Below are 20,965 nucleotides of genomic sequence, written 5' to 3' on the forward strand. Positions count from 1 at the left end.
TTAAAGAAGCCAGGGTTTTAGTCGATAAACCTCTTCATATTTATAAAAATAAAAGCTTTAAAAATCTTTGCTCTCCCCCACCTCCTTCATTCTTCTGTAGTTTCTTTGAATCCAGTATGTGTATTAAGGAAGTTATTACATCTTTAATGAACTGAGAAATCCAATTTAGAAACCATCTCTTGCCTGCAAGGTGGCCTTAAGCTTCTGGACTTACATTGGAAGTTAATGGGATGCTTAATACCTAGCTCAAGCTGTTCTGTGTTACAAGGTTAGATAGATAAATTCAAGTTGAGTGCGAGCAGCAGGTCTATAGCCGCTCTGAAATGTGCCACAAATGACCACAGAAAGAGGGGACCTTCCAGCTTGTTATATGACTACTCATATTATAGAACAGTCACAGCCAAGGTTGTTATTTACTCTGCAGAGTTGTAGAATTGCTTCTTAGTTGCATTTGCTCTGATTGAGACCTGAGAAACAGAAATAATTAAGATACAAACATCTCTAAAACTCAAAAACAGGCAATCCCAGGACTTATAAAATACAAGAACAGAAAAAGGAAATTGAAAGAGGAAGACAGGAAAATATCTAATGATCTGCCTTATTGTAAGATTTTGGAGGGATTGGTAATTCTGCTTGAAAATAAATGATTTCATTTTGAAAGAACTGGATTCCTTTGTTACTTCTTGATCCTTATAAAACCAATGACCTTGTCTAAACCAAATATATTTCCTTTTGGTTGTCTTTTAATTCTTCTCTCTACCTGAATGCACATTTATTTTCTTGATGTGGAGAAAAAAGTGGCATACTAAAACAACTATAAATCTTAAATCTGGAAAAGCTTGCCTTGTAAAGGAACTTGGAACATAAAATTGGAGGTAAATGACAGAACGTGAAACTTTCCTGCAATCAACAGATGATGAAATAAGATTCATAGTTGTAAGTGGGCTGCACTGATTTTCCTTGGCCTTAATTAATAAACATGGCCATACTAAAACATATCATGCTTGATATTTTTACTTTTGGAGTCAACATGTTGAATGGAATAGTCATTATTCTATGAGATTTCCACATTTATTTTAAGGGAGTAGCCTCCATTACCATTTTCAGATCCTGACTTTATTAGGGAAAGGAAAGAAAGATAGAAAAGGGCAAGCTATAAAATTTAATTTTTAGATTTTTAATTTTGTTCTCAGTCCTGAAACAAATCTCATACAGGCAATTTACTTAGTTCAGTGCAGAGTATGCCTGAAAATTTACCAAATAAAGATTGATTTAGAAAATATTTTAGTCACTGAACTGCAATTCCTTAGAGTTCTCCATATTCTTCAGTCTCAATTATTTTAAGAAAGATGCATCCAAGTAAACTATTAATATTTTAATTATTTAGATCACTTCTATTTTGGTTTGTTTCAGTCTCTGAAGAGGATTTGAAAGCTTCAACACCACTTTATAAATGTGCATTTTGGCTCTCTTCCAGTTGTATCCCGTAAGGTTTTTGACTATAAAGAACTTCAAAGCCTTTAATGATGTTTTCAAAGGAATTTAGAACAAACTATTTTTTTAAAACAAAATAATGCCATATTCTTTTTAGATTTCTGTTGCAATTCAAGGACTCAGAATAGCATATTGCTTTTTCTTTAATTTAAAACAAATTTCTGAGATAGATTAAACTGAACTAGCAATTGGCTCAAATTTACCTATTCATGAATCCAAGCCAGACTCATCTTTATATATTGACTAGTACATGCTTCACTGACCTAAGCATCATAATTTATAAAATCTGTAACTTATTTTTTTTTCCCCACAACTCAAGAGCCTTGAACAAGAATCCAAGAATAAAGGTTGTCACAATCTCGTATTTTTTCTTCTTCTTCTTTTAAAAAAGGTTGATGTTTTAAACATTGTCTATGTCTAAATGACCAATCTCTTCAACCAAAAAGCTTTTCACTACAAGGATGCAAGAAAAGTGGTTATACAAGTAAAGCAGCAGCAAGATTGATATTCCCACCTTTTTGATTCAATGACCTACGAACAAAATGGGATTTGTGCAAGATATTCAGACATTAGCATCAATCATTTAAATTAAATTGTGGTTGAAAACATATAAATGTGCCCAGCACCAGGTTAATAGCTAACTATTAAATCAGATTAAATTATAAATAGGATAACATTTACCTCCGCTCCAAAACTGATATGCTATATGACAAATTGTATGCTTTGTAGGAGTGAAACAGATTAAATTATGTTAGGTTTACTATTTCTGGCTCAGAAAGAAGGCAGAAGGCAATCAAAAGTAATCACACACAAACACACACACACAAAACATTGATTAAATTTTTGTTTTGCTTATATATATATATATATATATATATATATATATATATATATATATATATATATATATATATATATATATATATATATATATATATATATATATATATATATATATATATACATACATACATACATACATACATACATGTCTTAAATTAGAGGAAAGTTAGGATTACATAATTATAAAATTACATTGCAGAGTAAACCAAACTGCCTATAAAATTCTAAAAGAAATTTTAAAGTATGATAGATTTTTAAGAAAATAAAAATATAATATTCCTTAGTATGATATTTTCATACTAAATATGTGAAACTCACTTGCAAAGCCAGTGAAATTTATTGACTTTTGCCTCCTCTCACGTTTCACTGTTTTAAATTGTGTATACACTGTATATCAATGGTGGGTTCCGGACCCTGTTGCAACCAGTACGGTTGCAACGGGGCTCGGCATCCTCCACATGACGCCCACAGTGCGCACATGCGTCTTACCATCCAGCGACACCTCTGCAAACCTCTGCGACATTCCAGCTGCTCGGCAGACCGTTGCACAGGTGCTTTATGAACTGTGCGCGGAAGCGCCAAAGAGTTTCAAGACAGGTAAGGAATGTGGGCGGGTGGGTGGGCTCTCTGGAGCACCGTACCGGAACGGTACTGGGGTGTACCGCCTGCAACCCACCACTGCTGTGTATCAATAGATGTACAAAAAGAATATATTGTTTAAAAAAATATTAGCAAAACATTCAAACCTATTTGCACCCACTATCTTCCATGGGTATGGTATACCAATTCATAGTAGTAAGTGGAGCATACTTATCAGCAGTTAAAAATTCAAACATGTAAGGTTGAAATACTTGCAATACTGCTTATTGCTTAAATGGCCAATATTGCATAGTTGATATAATTGAAAACAATCATTTAGAACATAGAATAATAAAGTTGAAAGGACTTTGGAGGTCTTCTAGTCCAACCACCTGCTCAAGCAGGAGACCCTATGCCATTTCAGACAAATGGTTGTCCAGTCTCTTTTTGAAAGCCTCCACTGATGGAAAGCCTCCACCCACAAATTCTGAAGTCAAGCCATTCCATTACTCTAACCCAGCGATGGCGAACCTTTTTTGGCTCGAATGCCATAAGTGGGGGGAGTGCAGGGGGGCATGTGCTGGTGTGCCACACCCATAATGCAATGTATGACCCCCAGTGCGCATGCACGCACTACAGGTGCTCCCCCCCATTTGTACATGCTTTTTTCGCCCTCACCAGGCTCCAGAGGCTTTATAGGAGCTTGGGGAGGGCGAAAACAGCCTCCCTGCCCCCCCGGACGCCCTACAGAGGTGTCAGGGAACCCTCTGGACAGTCCCTGAAGCCTTTGGAGTGCTCAAAACGATCCTCCGAGCAAACAGGAAGTGACTTCCGGTTTGCTCGGAGGGTTGTTTTGAGCGCTCCGAAGGTGTCAGGGAAGCTCATGAAGCCTCCAGAGGGCCTCCGGGGAGGGGGAGGCTCTTTTCACCCTCCCCAGGCTCCTATAAAGCCTCTGGAGCCTGGGGAGGGTAAAAAATGGCTTTAAAAATGGGTGAACTCAGCTGGCCAGCGTGCCCAGACAAATAGCTCCGTGTGCCACTTGTGGCATGCGTGTCATAGGTTCGCCATCACTGCTCTAACCAATGCTCTAACGATTAGGAATTTTCTCCTTAATCTAGGTTGCTCCTTGGTTAATTTTCACCCATTGTTTCTTGCTTTGTATTTTGGTGCTTTAGAAAATAGGTTGACCATTGAGTGATCATTGTTAAGTCATTGGATACAACACTTGGTCAGGAATCCAAAATATTTGAGAAAGATGAACATCTAGCCACCATTTAAATATATCCAGTGAAATGAGCCCATCAACTTTTGGAAAAATCTTTTGATTCCACCATCGAACTATTTTTACTGCTGTGAAGCTATTTCTATTATTGAATCAGAATTTGTCCTTCTGTAAAGGTGTTTGTTCATTTCTTGCACTCTAGAATAACCAAAAAAAAAAACAGTTTCTGAATTTTATGTACACTGTAGCACTATAAATATCTAAAGAAGTTCTATTATATCTATACTTTATTCAAGTATTCTTTATATTTTTATTGTCCTTCTATGAACCTGTTTATTGTCTGATGGTGTGATAACTAGACATTCAAACAACCTTGGTGGTGAGGGCTGACTAAAATATAATAAAATGTGGTTTTTACTCCCACGTTTTTTCCATGTTTATTCCAAGCTCTTTCCCCCCCCCACTAATTCTGTTACAGTTAGGTATCCCCCATCGAAAATATATGCATAAGATTTACAATACAATACAATACAATAGTAGAGTTGGAAGGGACCTTGGAGGTCTTCTAGTCCAACCCCCTGCCTAGGCAGGAAACCCTATACCATTTCAGACAAATAGCTATCCAACATCTTCTTAAAGACTTCCAGTGTTGGGGCATTCACAACTTCTGGAGGCAATCTGTTCCACTGATTAATTGTTCTCACTGTCAGGAAATTTCTCCTCAGTTCTAAGTTGCTTCTCTCCTTGATTAGTTTCCACCCATTGCTTCTTGTTCTACCCTCAGGTGCTTTGGAGAATAGTTTGACTCCCTCTTCTTTGTGGCAACCTCTGAGATATTGGAATAATGCTATCATGTCTCCCCTAGTCCTTCTTTCTCTTAAGCTAAACATACCCAGTTCCTGCAACCGTTCTTCATATGTTTTAGTCTCCAGTCCCCTAATCATCTTTGTTGCTCTTCTCTGCACTCTTTCTAGAGTCTCCACATCTTTTTTACATCGTGGCGACCAGAACTGAATGCAGTATTCCAAGTGTGGCCTTACCAAGGCATTATAAAGTGGTATTAACACTTCACATGATCTTGATTCTATCCCTCTGTTGATGCAGCCTAGAACTGTGTTGGCTTTTTTGGCAGCTGCTGCACACTGCTGGCTCATATTTAATTGGTTGTCCACTAGGACTCCAAGATCCCTTTCACAGTTACTACTACTGAGTAAGGTATCACCTATACTGTACCTGTGCATTCCGTTTTTGTTGCCTAAATGTAGAACCTTACTCTTTTCACCATTGAATTTCATTTTATTAGATAGTGCCCAATATTCAAGTTTGTCAAGATCCTTCTGTATCTTAAGCCTATCTTCTGGAGTGTTGGCTATTCCTGCCAGCTTGGTATCATCTGCAAATTTGATGAGTTCCCCATTTATTCCCTCATCCAAATCATTGATGAAGATGTTGAAGAGTACTGGGCCTAAAACAGAGCCTTGGGGTACTCCACTGCATACTTCCCTCCATGTAGATGCAGTTCCATTGAGAACTACACGTTGAGTGCGGTTGGTCAGCCAGTTACCAATCCATCTGGTGGTGATGCTGTCTAACCCACATTCTTCTACTTTATCTAGTAGTAGGTTATGGTCTACCTTATCAAAAGCCTTACTGAAGTCCAAGTAAACTATATCAACGGCATTCCTCTGGTCCACTAATTTTGTCACATTATCAAAGAATGCAATAAGATTAGTCTGGCATGATCTGTTTTTGACAAATCCATGTTGGCTTTTGGCTATTACTTTGTTTGCTTCTAGGTGTTCGCAAATTTGTTGCTTGATTATTTTTTCCAGAATCTTTCCTGGTATTGAGGTTAGGCTGATAGGTCTGTAGTTTCCTGGATCTAATTTTTTCCCTTTTTTGAAGATGGGAACCACATCAGCTCTTTTCCAGTCCTCTGGTAGTTCCCCGGTGTTCCAGGATCTCTGAAAGATATAATTCAGTGGTTCTGAGATCTCGTCTGCTAGTTCCTTCAGAACTCTGGGGTGTAATCCATCCGGTCCTGGTGATTTGAACTCGTCTAGGGTAGACAGGTGCTCACTTACCATTTTCTTCCCTATTTCAATTTGTGTTCCTAATTTTGTGGTGCTGCTTTTGATAGGTTGGACTGTTTTATCCCTTTGTGTAAAGACAGATGCAAAACATGAGTTAAATAGTTCTGCTTTCTCCCTGTTGCTTGTCACCTTCTTGCCACTTTCTCCTAGCAATGGACCAATTGTTTCCTTAACTTTTTTCTTGTTTTTAACATGTTGGAAGAAGCTTTTTTTGTTAATTTTTACTTTTGTGGCAAGCCTTTCTTCATTGTGAGCCTTAGCTTTCCTCACTTCATCTTTACAGGTGCGGGCTATTTGCTGATATTCTGCCTTAGGTATGTCCCCCTCCTTCCCCTTTTTATACTTACTTTTTTTGTCTTTCAGTTTGTCAGATAGTTGTTTATGCAGCCATGCTGGTTTCTTTTGGGAGCTGTTGTTTTTCTTCTTCATTGGTATTGTGTTAGACTGGGCTTTTCTAATCTCATTTTTCAAAATTTCCCAAGCTTCTTGAGTTGTTTTCCCCTCGAGGATTCTCATCCATGGAATTTTTCCCAAGCTCTCTCTAAGTTTATTGAAATTAGCTTTCTTAAAGTCCAAGACTCTAGTTTGACTTTGTTCTACTACTTGTGTTTGGATAATGTTAAATTCCAATATTGCATGGTCACTTGCCCCCAGGGTTCCTATGGCTTCAACACCTTCTATCATTTCCTCTCTGTTAGTGAGAATTAAGTCCAGTATGGCTGATCCCCTTGTTTCCTTCTCTACTTTTTGGAAAACAAAGTTGTCTGCTAGGTTTGTTAGGAACCTGTTGGATCTTCCACTTGGTGCAGAGTTTGTTTCCCAGTTGATGTCAGGGTAGTTAAAATCTCCCATTACTATTGTGGTGTGCTTCCTACATACCTTAGTTAGCTGACTAGCAAAAAGTTCATCTTCTTCCTCTGCTTGGTTGGGTGGCCTGTAGTATAGACCTATGGCAATGTCATTTCCCCCACAACCTTTAATATTGACCCAAATGCATTCAAGATAGTTCTCATTATTGTTGTGCTCTATTTCTGTAGAGACATAGTTATTTCTTATATATAGTGCAACTCCACCTCCTCTTTTATTTGGTCTATTTCTTTTAAATAATTTAAATCCTTCTAGCTGTATGTTCCATTTGTCAGTTTCATCCCACCAAGTTTCTGTAATGGCAATAATATCATATCTGCCCTCTTTTACTTGAATTTCTAATTCTCCCTGTTTATTCCTCATACTCTGTGCATTGGTATATAGACATTTGAGTCCATTTTGATTGACCTTGTGTTTACTGTCTACATAACCTGTATTATGCCTGACTGCCTCTATTTTCTTGCCACTTGTGTGATTCATGCACATGGTATGACAATCACTATTACATGCTTGGTTTTGCTTGACAGCAGGAGTGATAATCTTACCCACACACACATCTATGTTACATGCATTTATAACCCTATGAATTTTAGTTTGCTGGGGACAGAGATGTTCTGTATCTATTAATTCCCTGTCCCCGCTCTTCAGTTTAAATGTTTATCAAGAAAATCTGTGAATTTAATGCCAAGTAACTCAGTTCCTTTCTTGGATGGGTGCAACCCATCTCTTTTGTACAGTTTTTCATTGGACCAGCTACAGGCTTCATGACTAATAAAACCAAAGCCTTCCCTTTTACACCACTCCTTTAGCCAAACATTAAACTCTGCTACACGCTGGCCCTTCCCTTTTTGTTCCTTATACAGGTAAAACCTCTGAAAAGATAAGCCTACAACCTATACTATTAAGTTCATACCCCAAGTTCTGGAAATCATTCTGCACAGAAAGTATATCTTTCTGGGATAGATCATTAGTGCCAAGATGTATAATAGCATCAACGTCACAGTCCTTACTTGCATTCTTGACTATCTTAAGAATACGCCTCTTGTCTCTGCTGGCAGTAGCACCTGGCAGACACCTGACCTCTTTTAAAACCTCCGTATCCTCTCCTAAATTAACATCTCTTACAATTGAATCACCAACCAGAAGGTGACTTCTCTTTTTATATACCTTGATCTTCTTCTGCGACTGATGTGTGATACCTGGTTCCCCTTTTCGCCTTTCCGAAGAAAGTTCTTCGTTTTGGACCACGATCCCCTGCTTATTTGAGTCATCATTATCACAACTGCCTTGACCTATCTCTTTAGTGTCCCCATTAAGGTCAGCAAGGGCACTATATCTGTTTTGCTGGGTCACAGCAAAAGCTTTGGGTTTATGGTTCACAGCTCTCAACCTGCCAGATCCCACAGTTGTCCAGACAGCTCTTCTCCTGCAAGATCTTTGTGGTAGAGGGGGCTGATAGTGTGGCTTCACCATAGAGTGGAATGGCTGACGTAGACACCTAGTTTCTGCTTGGAGAGCACAGATTACAGATTCTAGATAGGTAATCTGCCCATGTAGACTCGTAATTTGTTTACAAAGGGGACAGTATCCAAATTTGAAAAGAGTACTGCGAAAGACAGGTGCAAAACAGCTATTACATTGAACTAAGCCAGTCATTTTGAAATAAATAAAATCACAATCTCAAACACACTAATCCAGAATGTATTATTGCTATTTTGGTTTATAGATATATGATTCGCGCGCAGTTAGGCGCGCGGGCCCCACCTCAGTGTCTTGGTCTCTGTGACTCACCCCCCCTTCTCTTCAGCAGCTCCAATCCTAGCTTCAGGAAGGTTCAAATGATATGGAGTTTAAGGGGCCCCACCTCAGTGTCTTTGTCTTGTGACTCTCCCCCCCTTCTCTCCAGCAGCTCCAATCCTAGCTTCAGGAAGCTTCAAATGATATGGAGTTTAAGGGCCCCCACCTCAGTGTCTTTGTCTTGTGACTCTCCCCCCCTTCTCTCCAGCAGCTCCAATCCTAGCTTCAGGAAGGTTCAAATGATAGAGATTTATAGAGATATTTTTTGTTCCTCTGTCAATTTTGATAATTTTATTTTCACCTCATTTTTTTAAATTAGGTTTGTTTTGAATTTTAATTCAGCCTTCTAGGTTTCTAGCTACACATCTAATTTAATGTCATCTCCAGATCTCATAGATCTCTCCCAGTTTAGCAACTACAAAAATGTTAAAGTATATGTCTATATGCCTGTATGGACTCATCATCAACACCATAGCTGAACTATTATCCTTTTTTAAAAAAAAATACCTTTCCTATTGAAACTTCAACTAAAGATGGAGATTTATTTACTTCACCTACAACATTGTGATTCATGTAAAGTTGGTACATCTGGACACCGGACCACAAATGTAGTCCTAAAATTATACAAAACTGTCCACCAGAAATATTTTAGATTCTTATTTATTTCTGTGGACAAATTCAAATAGTTCATTACTGTACATATGTATAAATCCAGAAGTTATTCAAGTTTCATTTTCTTCTGCAAAAAACAAAAATCCCCCTTGTTTAATTTTAAAGGCAACATCCCCTCATTTTAGTTCCTTTCTTTTACTTGACACTTCATTCTGATTTTCATTTCTGAAACCTGCTCACTGAACTATTCAGGAAATTCCACAAAGTTAAACTTTAGTCAAGGTAGTCCGGCCTTTCATGGTTTTGAGAGCAGCCATCCTGTGAATCTGGTTAATTCTTTGGGACCTAGGTCTCTAGGCCTGTACTAAGCAGCTGAGTTTTACCGAAACAAGGACCCTGGAGGCCACAACTGCAGTGCAGTTCCTCTTGTTCAGTCAAGGATGTGATACAATTCTCCTCAACAAAGTACTTTACATCTGAAGCTTTCTAAACAGTTCTCCCAGCTGCTAGAAAAACTGGATGACAGGCTCAGAGTGACACAAGGCGAAGAAAAGTGTTAACTTCACTTTGTTTTAAAAACTGGCCAGGGGATCATATTGTTTTATAAAACAGCTATCAAGAGGTACTATGCACAAATTTTCATTAAATGAAGCATCCCTTAATAGTTTTGCACTATTGCTCAAAAATTTAATTTCCCCTTAACTGTTTTAATTTACTTTCCATATCTGTAGAAGGATTCCAAATTAGTTTTATATTTATTTTGCTTTGAATGTTTTGTTAATTTGTGATAGAAGGTAAGCCATTCCAGTTTTTAATTCCATCTACTGGTTTATCATAATGGCACATTAAAATGTAAAGGATGAAACTGTCTCTTCCTATAATTTTATAAAGGAAATATGAAAGTCAGACATCTGGATGGTGGCAACTTTGGGAAAAATTAGCAACGGACTCTAGTAATTGCTTGTTTGGCAATGTTTAGTGAAGAGCCCTAAATGCAATGTCTTTTATGACTTGTGAAATAAAACCTTGCAAAGCAATTCATATGCTAAAAATGTCCAGTGCTGTATAAAAATTTCTTATAGCCAACATAACCATCTGTCCATTATACTTTCCCCACTTCTTTTACATAAACATTAGATATAACTATAAAATTATTTAAATTTGGGGGGAAAGCAATTATCTGCCAATCACTTGGTAGTCATATTTTTTTTAAAAAAAAAATATTACCCAGATTCTCTTTCATATATGGTAGTTAAAATGGATGGACTCTAGATGACCCAAGTGATCGTGTTGCTGGATTAATAGTTAACCAATTTCAAAGCATAGGTTTCTAGTCCCAATGACACTAAGCTCAAACATTACTCTCTTTACCACTATAAAGAATGGCTGTATTGATGCTATAGACCATGATGCATTAGAGATTGATTCACTAATGTTAGAAGTTGCCAATTATGCAGGGTCCTCTCTTATATAATCTGGATATTATTATTATTTTGCCTGCTCAATCATGTGCAATTTCATTCCATACTGAGCAATGTTGCATTGATATCAGTGGACAGAATGTTGTACTGTCAGTTTTGCCCCAAAGGGCATATTTTCCACAACCCAATTGAAAGCATAATGTGTCCACATAAATCTTTTTATAAAATGACTGGCCAACTGAAATAGCAATTGTTTCATGCTCAGAGGATAATCGGAAATATTGCAAAGTATTCAAAGCAGCTGATTATGCAAAATGAAATCACTGTCTAGCAAAGACCAAAATTTATGGGGTGAAGAAAAAGTTATTAAATAATTAGCATACCTGTTACAATTTGAGAAGGGGTATCCAAGAAAGAAAAGCAACAGTAATTCTTTATTTTTCCTTTTTCAAATTATGACTCCTAATTGGTTTTCTCCTGCAAAATTACAATACATGGACAAGAATAAAATAGGAAGACTCATGATGCAGCATATGGAAAAAGTTAAGCAAACACTTTTCAATATGTTCTTTCAGTTCTTTTATTTTGTTTAAGAAAAAGAATGAAGGAAAGTTGTCTTTTCACATGCATGTGAATTGTAGTCTCTTTTTTAATGAATAAAATGCCTTCCAATTATCCAAAGTTATGCAAGAATTGCCACCTGTGTGTTTCAATGAAATTTGTAAATATTTAAAAACAAGATGGAATATATTTGGCCCATTGAAATTGATAATAAAATAGTCACCAGAAAGGGATTTTAAATTCTTCCTTTTTATGTCTATTATCTACCCACTCTTATATTCCCTAAAGAAACTATTCCATTGTCTCAAGATTTTTTCCACAGCGTTTGATCTATTTCAGTTACCTTATTCTTCTTCCAGATATGTTAGATGAGTTTAGTGGGTGAAAAATTGGTTCATAATTTATACTAGCTATTTTTTTTTTAATTTCTCACAGGCACAGCAGCTTACAGACTTGGAACAAAAACTAGCAATCGCAAAGGAAGAATTGGAAAAAGCAGCTCTTGACAAAGTAAGTCGTCTTCTGAGCATATCCACAAGCACTATTAATAGGCAGCTTTTGGGCACCCTAATTTAGACCTAAAAATTTTATTCTTGTAAAAACATAACCGTAATTTTGATTTTGCATGTAATGAATGTTTCTTTTGAAAAGTGAAAGCTACCATGTTGAGTCCTGACATCCCACTAAGCCATTATTGCTTTCACCTATGCAGTTTTGAAAAATATACCATGAGCTGATTCACACTGAATATGAAATTATCAATTGTGGGTTTCAAATCACATACTAAGCCAAAAACAAACTAACCATATTATGGTTCAGTGTGGTGAGTTAATTCCACCATTTTGTTCAACCATTAGTCTAGCTAATTCAATGTTGTTTGCAACAGTTGTCATACCATGCCTTTCCCTTCCCAAGGAGCTGTCCCTGGGGAGTTGAAGTGAGGAACAATGTATTTTTTTATCTATTCTTCCTACTTTGAATCTGATCATTTGCTTAGTGAAGTTGTTTTGGATGAAATTATGATTTTGTTAAAGCCTGAGTAAATTATTCCTTATAATCATGTGACATTTCCCCCCAGGAATCACAGTTGAAAGCTCTGAAGGACACTGTACAACTATGCCTCTCATCCGTTTTGCACAATCAGTCTCCTACTGCCAATATAATCCCTTCAAGATCAGTCGAGAGACAGACATCATCTTTTACAAATGGTTCAAAAGCTCCATTTCAAGTGACAAACACCAAGGTATCTGGCTTTGCTTTTTTTAAATGAAAATTTGTCTCAATATTCTACCATAATAAGCCTAAAACTTTATTAAAACAGGAGAAATTTTTAAGGCAGTATTAAAACTAACTTTATTGTCACTGCGTTTTGTTTGCTTGTTTAAATAGGATTTTAACTATTTATTGTTTGATACACACACACACACAAACACACACACATATATATGGCTCTCTACGACACACCATCTACCTGGAAAAAAAAACACACACCAACTCCTACTTAAACGCACAATCCCATCACCACCTTGCACTGATCAACTCTGTAGCCAAGACCCTCATCTCCAGAACCAAACGTCTAGCTGACAAAGGCCACCTGAAAACTGAATTACACACACTCACAAATGTATTAATCTCCAACGGATTCCAAAGAAGAACAATTACCAACCAAATCCAAAGGGAGACTCCCCCAAAAAACCAAGACACAGGACAAAGGCATCACCCTCCTCCCTTACATCAAAGGCACCACAGATAAAATCAGCAAAATTCTCCACAAACACAATATCAAGACAGCCTTCAACACTGACCAAAAAATAGCCAACATCTTAAGAAACCCCAAAGACAAAATCCAGCTAGAAAACCAAGGAGTCTACGGAATACCATGCAAAATCTGCCTTGCAACATACATAGGACAAACAAACAGGGGAATAAATGCACGAATCGCAGAACACAAGAACGCAGTCAGAAAAAAAGAAAAAAAAACACTTCCTCCCTTTTCCAGCACCTTAAAGCTACAGGACATGAAATTAATTTTGAAGGAACCAGGTTAATCTCCAAAACTGAACACTTCAACAAGAGAATAATTATGGAAGCTATCGAAATAGAGAAACGCCCCCACAACATGAATAAATGTGATGATACCTCCAACCTACCAGACATCTGGAAACCAGCCTTAATCAATAAATGAGCCCCACCCACCAGCCAGGCCGTTACAACATGAAATGCATCTGTGATACATGCATTTATTCTCCTATTAGTTTTTCCAATGTATTGACAGATTGCATTGTAAATTTTATTTATTTTATTAAATGTACTTACATTAAATGTAAGGCTGTCCAAGAAAAGATGTCTTTTGCAATTGATTGATGGTAATTTTACCAATGCCAGTTGTTTTCAAGTGACATTCCAGATGTTTTGGGATTTCACCCAAGGTATCTAATATCATTGGTACTATCTTTTGTTTCTTTTGCCAAATTTGTTCTTCAGAAATGCTTTTTCACCTTTTAAGCAATGTCCAACCTCAACAATGTCTCCAAGATACATTTCAAAATGTTTCCTTAGGCAACATTTCTGAAACACCAATGTAGACTTTCTCTCCAGGGTTCAGAATAATCAATAAATAGATTGTAATTCATAACATGTTCCTTCAATATCTTTCACTGAGAAATATGATTGCTTGTGAGATATTGCTGACACAAGGCCATGTCATGAATATATCTGGGGGAAATGGGTCATGAATTTGCTGCTTTGTTCATAGACATCTTATTGTAAATATATATTTCACATAGTCACAATTCTTGAAACCTGCTACTGTAGTACTTGTTCACGGTGAGTAATGATCCAAGTTTGAATTATACGCATTACAACCAAATTATATTATTGAACTATTATACTATATTACGATACTGAAAAAGACCATAAGGTATAAATTGGATGAAAAACTCCTTGAAATAATACTATCTGCAAGACAAGCCAATCTAGTTGCTGCTTATCAAAAGTAGCAAGATTCACAAGTATTACATTTATAACAGTCACTGCCATATTTTTAAAAGTACACATATCAATTCATTTTAGACAAAAAAATACCAAAAAGATTAAACTAAAGGAATGGAAAGGTTCTTTATATGTCTAATATTAGTTAGCTTTAAAAATAAAAAGATGACCAATTCCTGATTTGATTTTATGAAAAAGTTAACGTTGCAAGCAACCTTAGAGGTCTTTTAGTCCAGCGGTCACCAACTAGTGGTCTATGGACCACTGTTGGTATGTGAGAAAATTTTGGTGCTCCACAGAAAAAAATATTAGCATTTTTTATATTACACTAAATCAGGGATCCTCAAATTATGGCCCCTAGGCCGGATACATAAAATGAATGCTTGTGATGCTACAGAGAGTCTCCCTCTTCAGGGTCCCTTTGTGTGGATCATAGGGGGGCAGAAATCTGACTTGGGGTCTGTTTTAGCCTCCTGGTACTGGGCTTTGGTAAAAGGTTGGAGGGAAGTGTCACTGGCGGCAAAGAGTTGGAGGGCCTTGTTCCAGTGTGACAGCATCAGGGCCTGGAACTGGCTGGCCATCTCAGTCTGCTGAACCTCCAGGCACCAGTATCTGGCCTTGCACTCCCGCAAGTCTTCCCTCTGCTTGGAAAGCCTATATTCATAGGCCTCAGTAAGGTGCTTTTGCTGAGCCTGCTTCTCAATCAGATCCAATTTGAACAGAGCCAGCTGTTTGCCAACTCTTTCTCGTGGTAGCTGCTTAGCTCCAACAACTGCTTCCTGTTGGGGAGCTAAGGAGCCTGGGCAGGGAGTTGAGGAGAGAGTAGAGACAGGCAGGAAAGTTATGGGTGGAAACTAATCAAGGAGAGAAGCAACTTAGAACTGAGGAGAAATTTCCTGACAGTTAGAACAATTAATCAGTGGAACAGATTGCCTCCAGAAGTTATGAATGCCCCAACACTGGAAGTCTTTAAGAAGATGTTGGATCGCTATTTGTCTGAAATGGTATAGGGTTTCCTGCCTAGGCAGGGGGTTGGACTAGAAGACCTCCAAGGTCCCTTCCAACTCTGCTATTGCATTGTATTGTATTGTATTGTGTTATACTATTTCAAACAAATGGTTGTCCAATCTCTTCTTAAAAACCTCCAGTGTTGGAGTATCCACAACTTCTGGGAAAATGTTTTGCTCCAAACATTGAAGATAATAAACACACTGTTTCTTGCAAAAGAATTTGGCTGACTAGATCAGTAGTTGTCATCTGAAATGAAAGATTGTATTAGTTATAGTACTTTCAATTTAGTAAGAATTACATATCAACAACATAGAGAGCAGTCTGAAACAGGTAGTTAAAATGATAGAGGAAGCTACTTAAAAAGAACAGATTCACGTTATATTTTATTTTGTTAAATGTTCATGACAAACCTGTTTTTCTAATTTAAAACATCAATAGCTTTTAATGATGGAGAGTGTAGAAATGGAAAAGCTATGTTGCTGCTTTTTGTCTTAAGGGAATCTGTTTTTTTATCATTTAATGCAGTTCTCCCATATGTACATGGACATTTCCAACAATCTTTTTTTTTCTCTTTTTGAAAAGGAATCTTTCTAACTTGTTCTCAGAATATTGATTGCAGGCACAATTAATTAAAAAAAATAGAAAGGAGTTAGCCTCCAACAAATTAAAAATGCAAATGGATAAGGGGATGGAGAGAGAAAAAGAAGAAAAAAGTTTTAGAATACCTTTTGTTAGTAATTATGAATTTTCTTATTGTTGTGGAGTGCTGTTGCTTTATTATTACACATTTTTACATCCTTTTGAAATTTTCCTGTTAATACTTCTTTTTTAAAAAATCTGAAAAAGCTCCAGACAAAGAGCTTCATAATGATGTCTTTAGAATACCATTGAAATATGGAAAATGAAAGATAGTACTACTATTTCTTGGGCACAGGGGGGATAAATAAAGAGAGGGTACTGTTGAATTGATACTATTGTGGCAGTTTTACATTTTGGGAGAAAAGCAACTAAATAGCAAGCAATTAAATGAGAATTAAAGAAAAGACAGGAAAAACACAAATGAAGCAATGCCTCTAATCATTAATCTATACAATCAGTGTTGTTCAATCTGTTTTACTGCTAAACAATTGATCTGGTCTACTGTCATTACCTTTGGAAGATCTGGCAATAATCTCTATCTGTTTTTGAAATTACAATCTATTTTTCAAATAAATCATTTTTCTTTGCTAAAAATGGAACTGCTGCTGATCATTTCATTTATCATAATATCCTAATTTAAATTCATATTCTGACCTTTTGTTCTGAATATTCTGTAAAGAAAAGAAAAGACAATATAAATTTAATGATTTGGGTGGGGAATTCTCTCATATAAAGTACAAAACTCAAATTCTCTTAATGTGTATACTTTTTTAAAAAACTTCTAATCCTTAATGAAACATCTCTTTTTTTCTTAAAAAAAATATTTTAGGCAATATTTTCAAGCTATTGCTATGAAACTCTTGTCATGAAGATTTCTCACATCTAACAGTTATACCATTCATGACAAGGAATTGCATTTTTGTCCCTGTAGAGCAGAGGTGGGTTTGTACTGGTTCTCACCAGTTTGGGAAAACTGGTAGTGGTAATTTGGCCTGGGTTGCAGAACTGGCAGCAACCCAGGCTGGCCACGCCCCTGAACCAGTTCCTCGGTCTCTGCTGCCATTACCAGCATTTTTTTTATTAGTATTTCATGGTCTTTGCACATGTGCAGATCAATTTGCAGTGAACTGTGCATACGCACCCGGCGAACTGGTACCCACGCAGGTAGGAACCCACACCTGCTGTAGAGATATGGTACACTTCAATTCAGAGATAAACTTTTTGGCAGAATATTGTTCTGAGATAGATTGATGGATTGAATTTACATAGAATGTATATCATTTATTTATTCTGTATATATAAACAAAACTGAAACTTAGAAAAAATAATTCTGAAAGCAAATCTAGCAATTTATCTATCAAACAGAGCCCCTGAGGTTTTTGCTTTTTGTTTTGTTAAATTAGAGTTGCTGTCTATTTTTTTTCCTTTTGATAATAAATATTAAGAAGACAAATATATATGTGCCAACAAGTCAGGATTAAAAACAAACACATATTTCTTTCAAAGAACTGTGAGTTGTACACTATGCAACATGTTTTGCTCCTACCTGCCCCCATCATACCTTCTGGCTCCATTTCCAGAGATAGATGCCACAGAACTAGACTATCTGTCTGAGGCTGAACCAGAGATTGGCCTGTGAAAGCAGAATGTCCTTAGTCCAAACAAATAAACACATCAAACATTGGGTGAGAACTAACAAGGCTAAAACAGAACTTGTCCTCCTTAACTTTTAAGAGGCTTCCTTTTTTTTTCCCTGCAAGATTCTATATGAATCTCATTTTGCTGGGTGAATTTGTTGGGTGGATTTGGTTAATTTAGTTGCCATTCAGTAGAACTGCATTGTTTAAAAATAGTTTTTTTGAAATCACCACAGACTGTTTCAAATATCTGTGCATTTTGTATACAGTTTAGCATTAGCATGTCATTCTTTGATTTCCCTAAAGAGCACCTTGATTCAATTCTTTTGAGTTATTTGTTTTAGTAAGTATTCTGGAGGCTCTTTCACAGAAAGCATTAGTATTTGAGAAGAATAACACATATTTCACAAATGAAAAATTATGTAAACAATGATTGCTCAGCAGCTACATAGCTAATGATAGCTAATACCAATATTGATACCAAATTTACTTTATTAAAGCAGCTTATAAGTAAACCTATTAAACTTTGAGACCATGTGAATACCATATAATTTTCTTTACTCTAGGTCACATAGTAGGAAATGATTCCAGAAGATAATCTAACATTGAGTAGCTCAGATTTCCTTTCCTATAGGATTAAATACAAGACCTGCCATCAATACTGAGTCATTGAATGGGAATTTTTCCTTCGTATTTAACAAGATACTCAAGTGAATCACTTTAACTGAGTTCCTGGAAATTTTAAATTAATCATTCATTATCTAGTTGCTTTATAAACAAAGATGCAGCAAAGTATATAGATCATGTTCTAATTTCTAATATAGGTCATGTTGTAATTTCTGAAAATCTTCCTATGGTTTTAATCACCTTTGTTTCAAAAAGATATGTTTAATAAAGCTACTCAGCTTAATAAAGTTATTCAGGATGAGTACTTTAATAAAATCTTGAAAGATCCATGTACAATTTTTGGATTAAAAATTCCTTTATACTAAAAAGTTCTTCTGCTTGCATTTAAAAGAGGAGGCCAGGAGGTACCTGTGGCCAGGAAGACCAAATAAATTATTTCCTGGAACATGAATCACTTTTCATAGTCACTGATATTATAATATCTACTGCAAGATATTATACATGAGGATGTTCTTGAAGGTCATGAAGAGTTATGGCAAGTTTCTTAGCAGAAACCTTACATTTTCTAATGATCATTGGAAAGCTAATATAATAAGCCAAGTTGCCCAATATTTTTTTTGGGGGGGGGACCTGACCTTCGAAAATTACCACAAAGAGGATAATGTAAATAAAATATAAATGAAAACTATCTCTTGAAGTTTAAATAAGGCTTTCTGTTAATATTAATTAGGATAATGAGTAGTTAATATTTGCTATCCTAAGACATTTCATTTCAGCTTGTGATGATGATGATAATTATTATTAACAACTATGTGAAATCACAGCTGACAGTTCTTTAGCTGGTGTTGACCTTCATATACATAAAGTACTTCTTCAAAACCCAGGATATCATAATTTCATCATAGTATAGGTATGGATCCAGCAGTGTGACTTTTTTTAATGTTCCAGTTGTGAAACAGTGTCAGGTCTTTGTAGAAATTGATTATGTAATGCTTTTCCTTGACAACAAGGAATCATTATTAATCTTTTCCCATATCTTGCTTAGGTATTTTAAATAGTCAACTGCCAACATCTTCTGAAATCAACAGATGTATTTATTTGTTTGTTTGTTTGTTTGTTTAAACAGTCTTTTCCTCAATAAAAATAATAATCCAGTGTAAACTGATTTGATCATATCTTTCAAATCGAAGTGTTTATTGGAATTACTATCCAAATTTTGCATTGGTTCATAATTGAGTTTGCTTACAAAGACATAAAAATTAAAAACTTACTTTAATCAGCATATTAGTGTGATTAAAAGTAATGGCAAAAGAATGGAGAATGAATAAACAACATATGCTAAAACAATTTATGGATGAATATATAGACTTAAATAATTGTCTTTGAAATGTCTCCTTTCAAAAGTATTTTGTACTGTATCTTTGTAACATGCAAATGTATAGCTTTTAGGCAATAATATAGCATCAAGAGCAATGAGCAGAAGGAGAAAGGCAGTATTGTGGAACAAATGGACTTTTCTAAAGAAATCATTATTCTGCAGTTCAATATAAAACATAGGGCTAACAAAGCAGCCAGTTACTTAAAAACAAAACAAAGCAAAAGTCAATAGTTAGTAAAGCATTTTAGTCAGGATGCAATCTTCAGTGAAAGCACTGCTCTGGATTCAGTCAGGTACCTGACTGATAGAAAGAAAGAGATTCATTACTCCCAAACTTTTTATTAACAAACTTCTCTGTGGTATATTAGGCTATCATTGGAGGGCATAGGAATAATCTGTTGAATTCCATCTTACTGACCATATATTCCAGTCAATAGTCCACAATGATTGTGTGATCTCAATTGTGGCTTTGGATTACCCTGGTAATTGTCCTGGGTTTGAGGTCCAGACTAAATAGACAGTCAAGAACAGTGCAGGATTTTATATTATTCATTATAACTATGGATTTTCCACGCTTCTAACTTGTCCCTATGCATGGACTGTGATCTTCTCCCAGTCAAAAGACACCCTGGTAATTTTTTGCCTGACAGTAATATAAACCTTGCAAAGCTGGAAAATGGATAAAATGGTCTGTTCTGGGCATCGGTTGGATCCATATTGTTCCCAGAATTTGCCCGGGAGTTTGCTTGCTGTTGCTTGCTGTTATAGTTTAGTTATAGTTTATAGTTTATTTAATTTATAGACCGCCCCCTCTCCCCGTAGGGACTCGGGGCGGTGTACAGACCATTCATAATCAAAACAATAAAAATGACATAAGACATAAGACATGATACATAAGCAACTCACACACATGGTCTGTTATAAAATCCCAAAACCAATTTAAATATTAAGAACAATTTTAAAACCCGTTAAAACCCCAATATAAAATTTAAAAAGCCAACCAGGAAGGTTTGAATAGATGTTAAATACAGTTACGATTATGGTTGTAATTAGGCCAGACCTGCTACTCGAAACAGGTGGGTCTTGAGTTTCTTGCGGAAGGAGCGGAGATCAGAGGTGGTTCTAATATCGGGGGGGAGGTCGTTCCAGAGGGTTGGGCCCATCACAGAGAAGGCCCTACTCCTAGGCACCGC

At 36.3% G+C, this 20,965-nt stretch overlaps 1 protein-coding gene across 3 annotated transcripts in view; it reads left to right on the plus strand.

Moving 5' to 3' along the window:
* Positions 1-20,965, plus strand: part of LUZP2 (leucine zipper protein 2) — a 397,437-nt gene that overhangs the window by 315,646 nt on the left and 60,826 nt on the right. For 2 of the 3 annotated variants that reach the window (XM_081936178.1, XM_081936176.1), the window contains exons 8-10: positions 11,432-11,470; positions 11,925-11,999; positions 12,568-12,732. In XM_081936178.1, the coding sequence (XP_081792304.1) occupies positions 11,432-11,470; positions 11,925-11,999; positions 12,568-12,732 (279 nt within the window). The remainder of the gene's footprint in view (positions 1-11,431; positions 11,471-11,924; positions 12,000-12,567; positions 12,733-20,965) is intronic. The other variant, XM_081936177.1, reaches the window with a different exon arrangement.

This window comes from Natrix helvetica, assembly GCF_964273705.1.
Source record: "Natrix helvetica genome assembly, chromosome: 1".
NCBI classification, from domain to species: Eukaryota; Metazoa; Chordata; class Lepidosauria; order Squamata; family Natricidae; genus Natrix; species Natrix helvetica.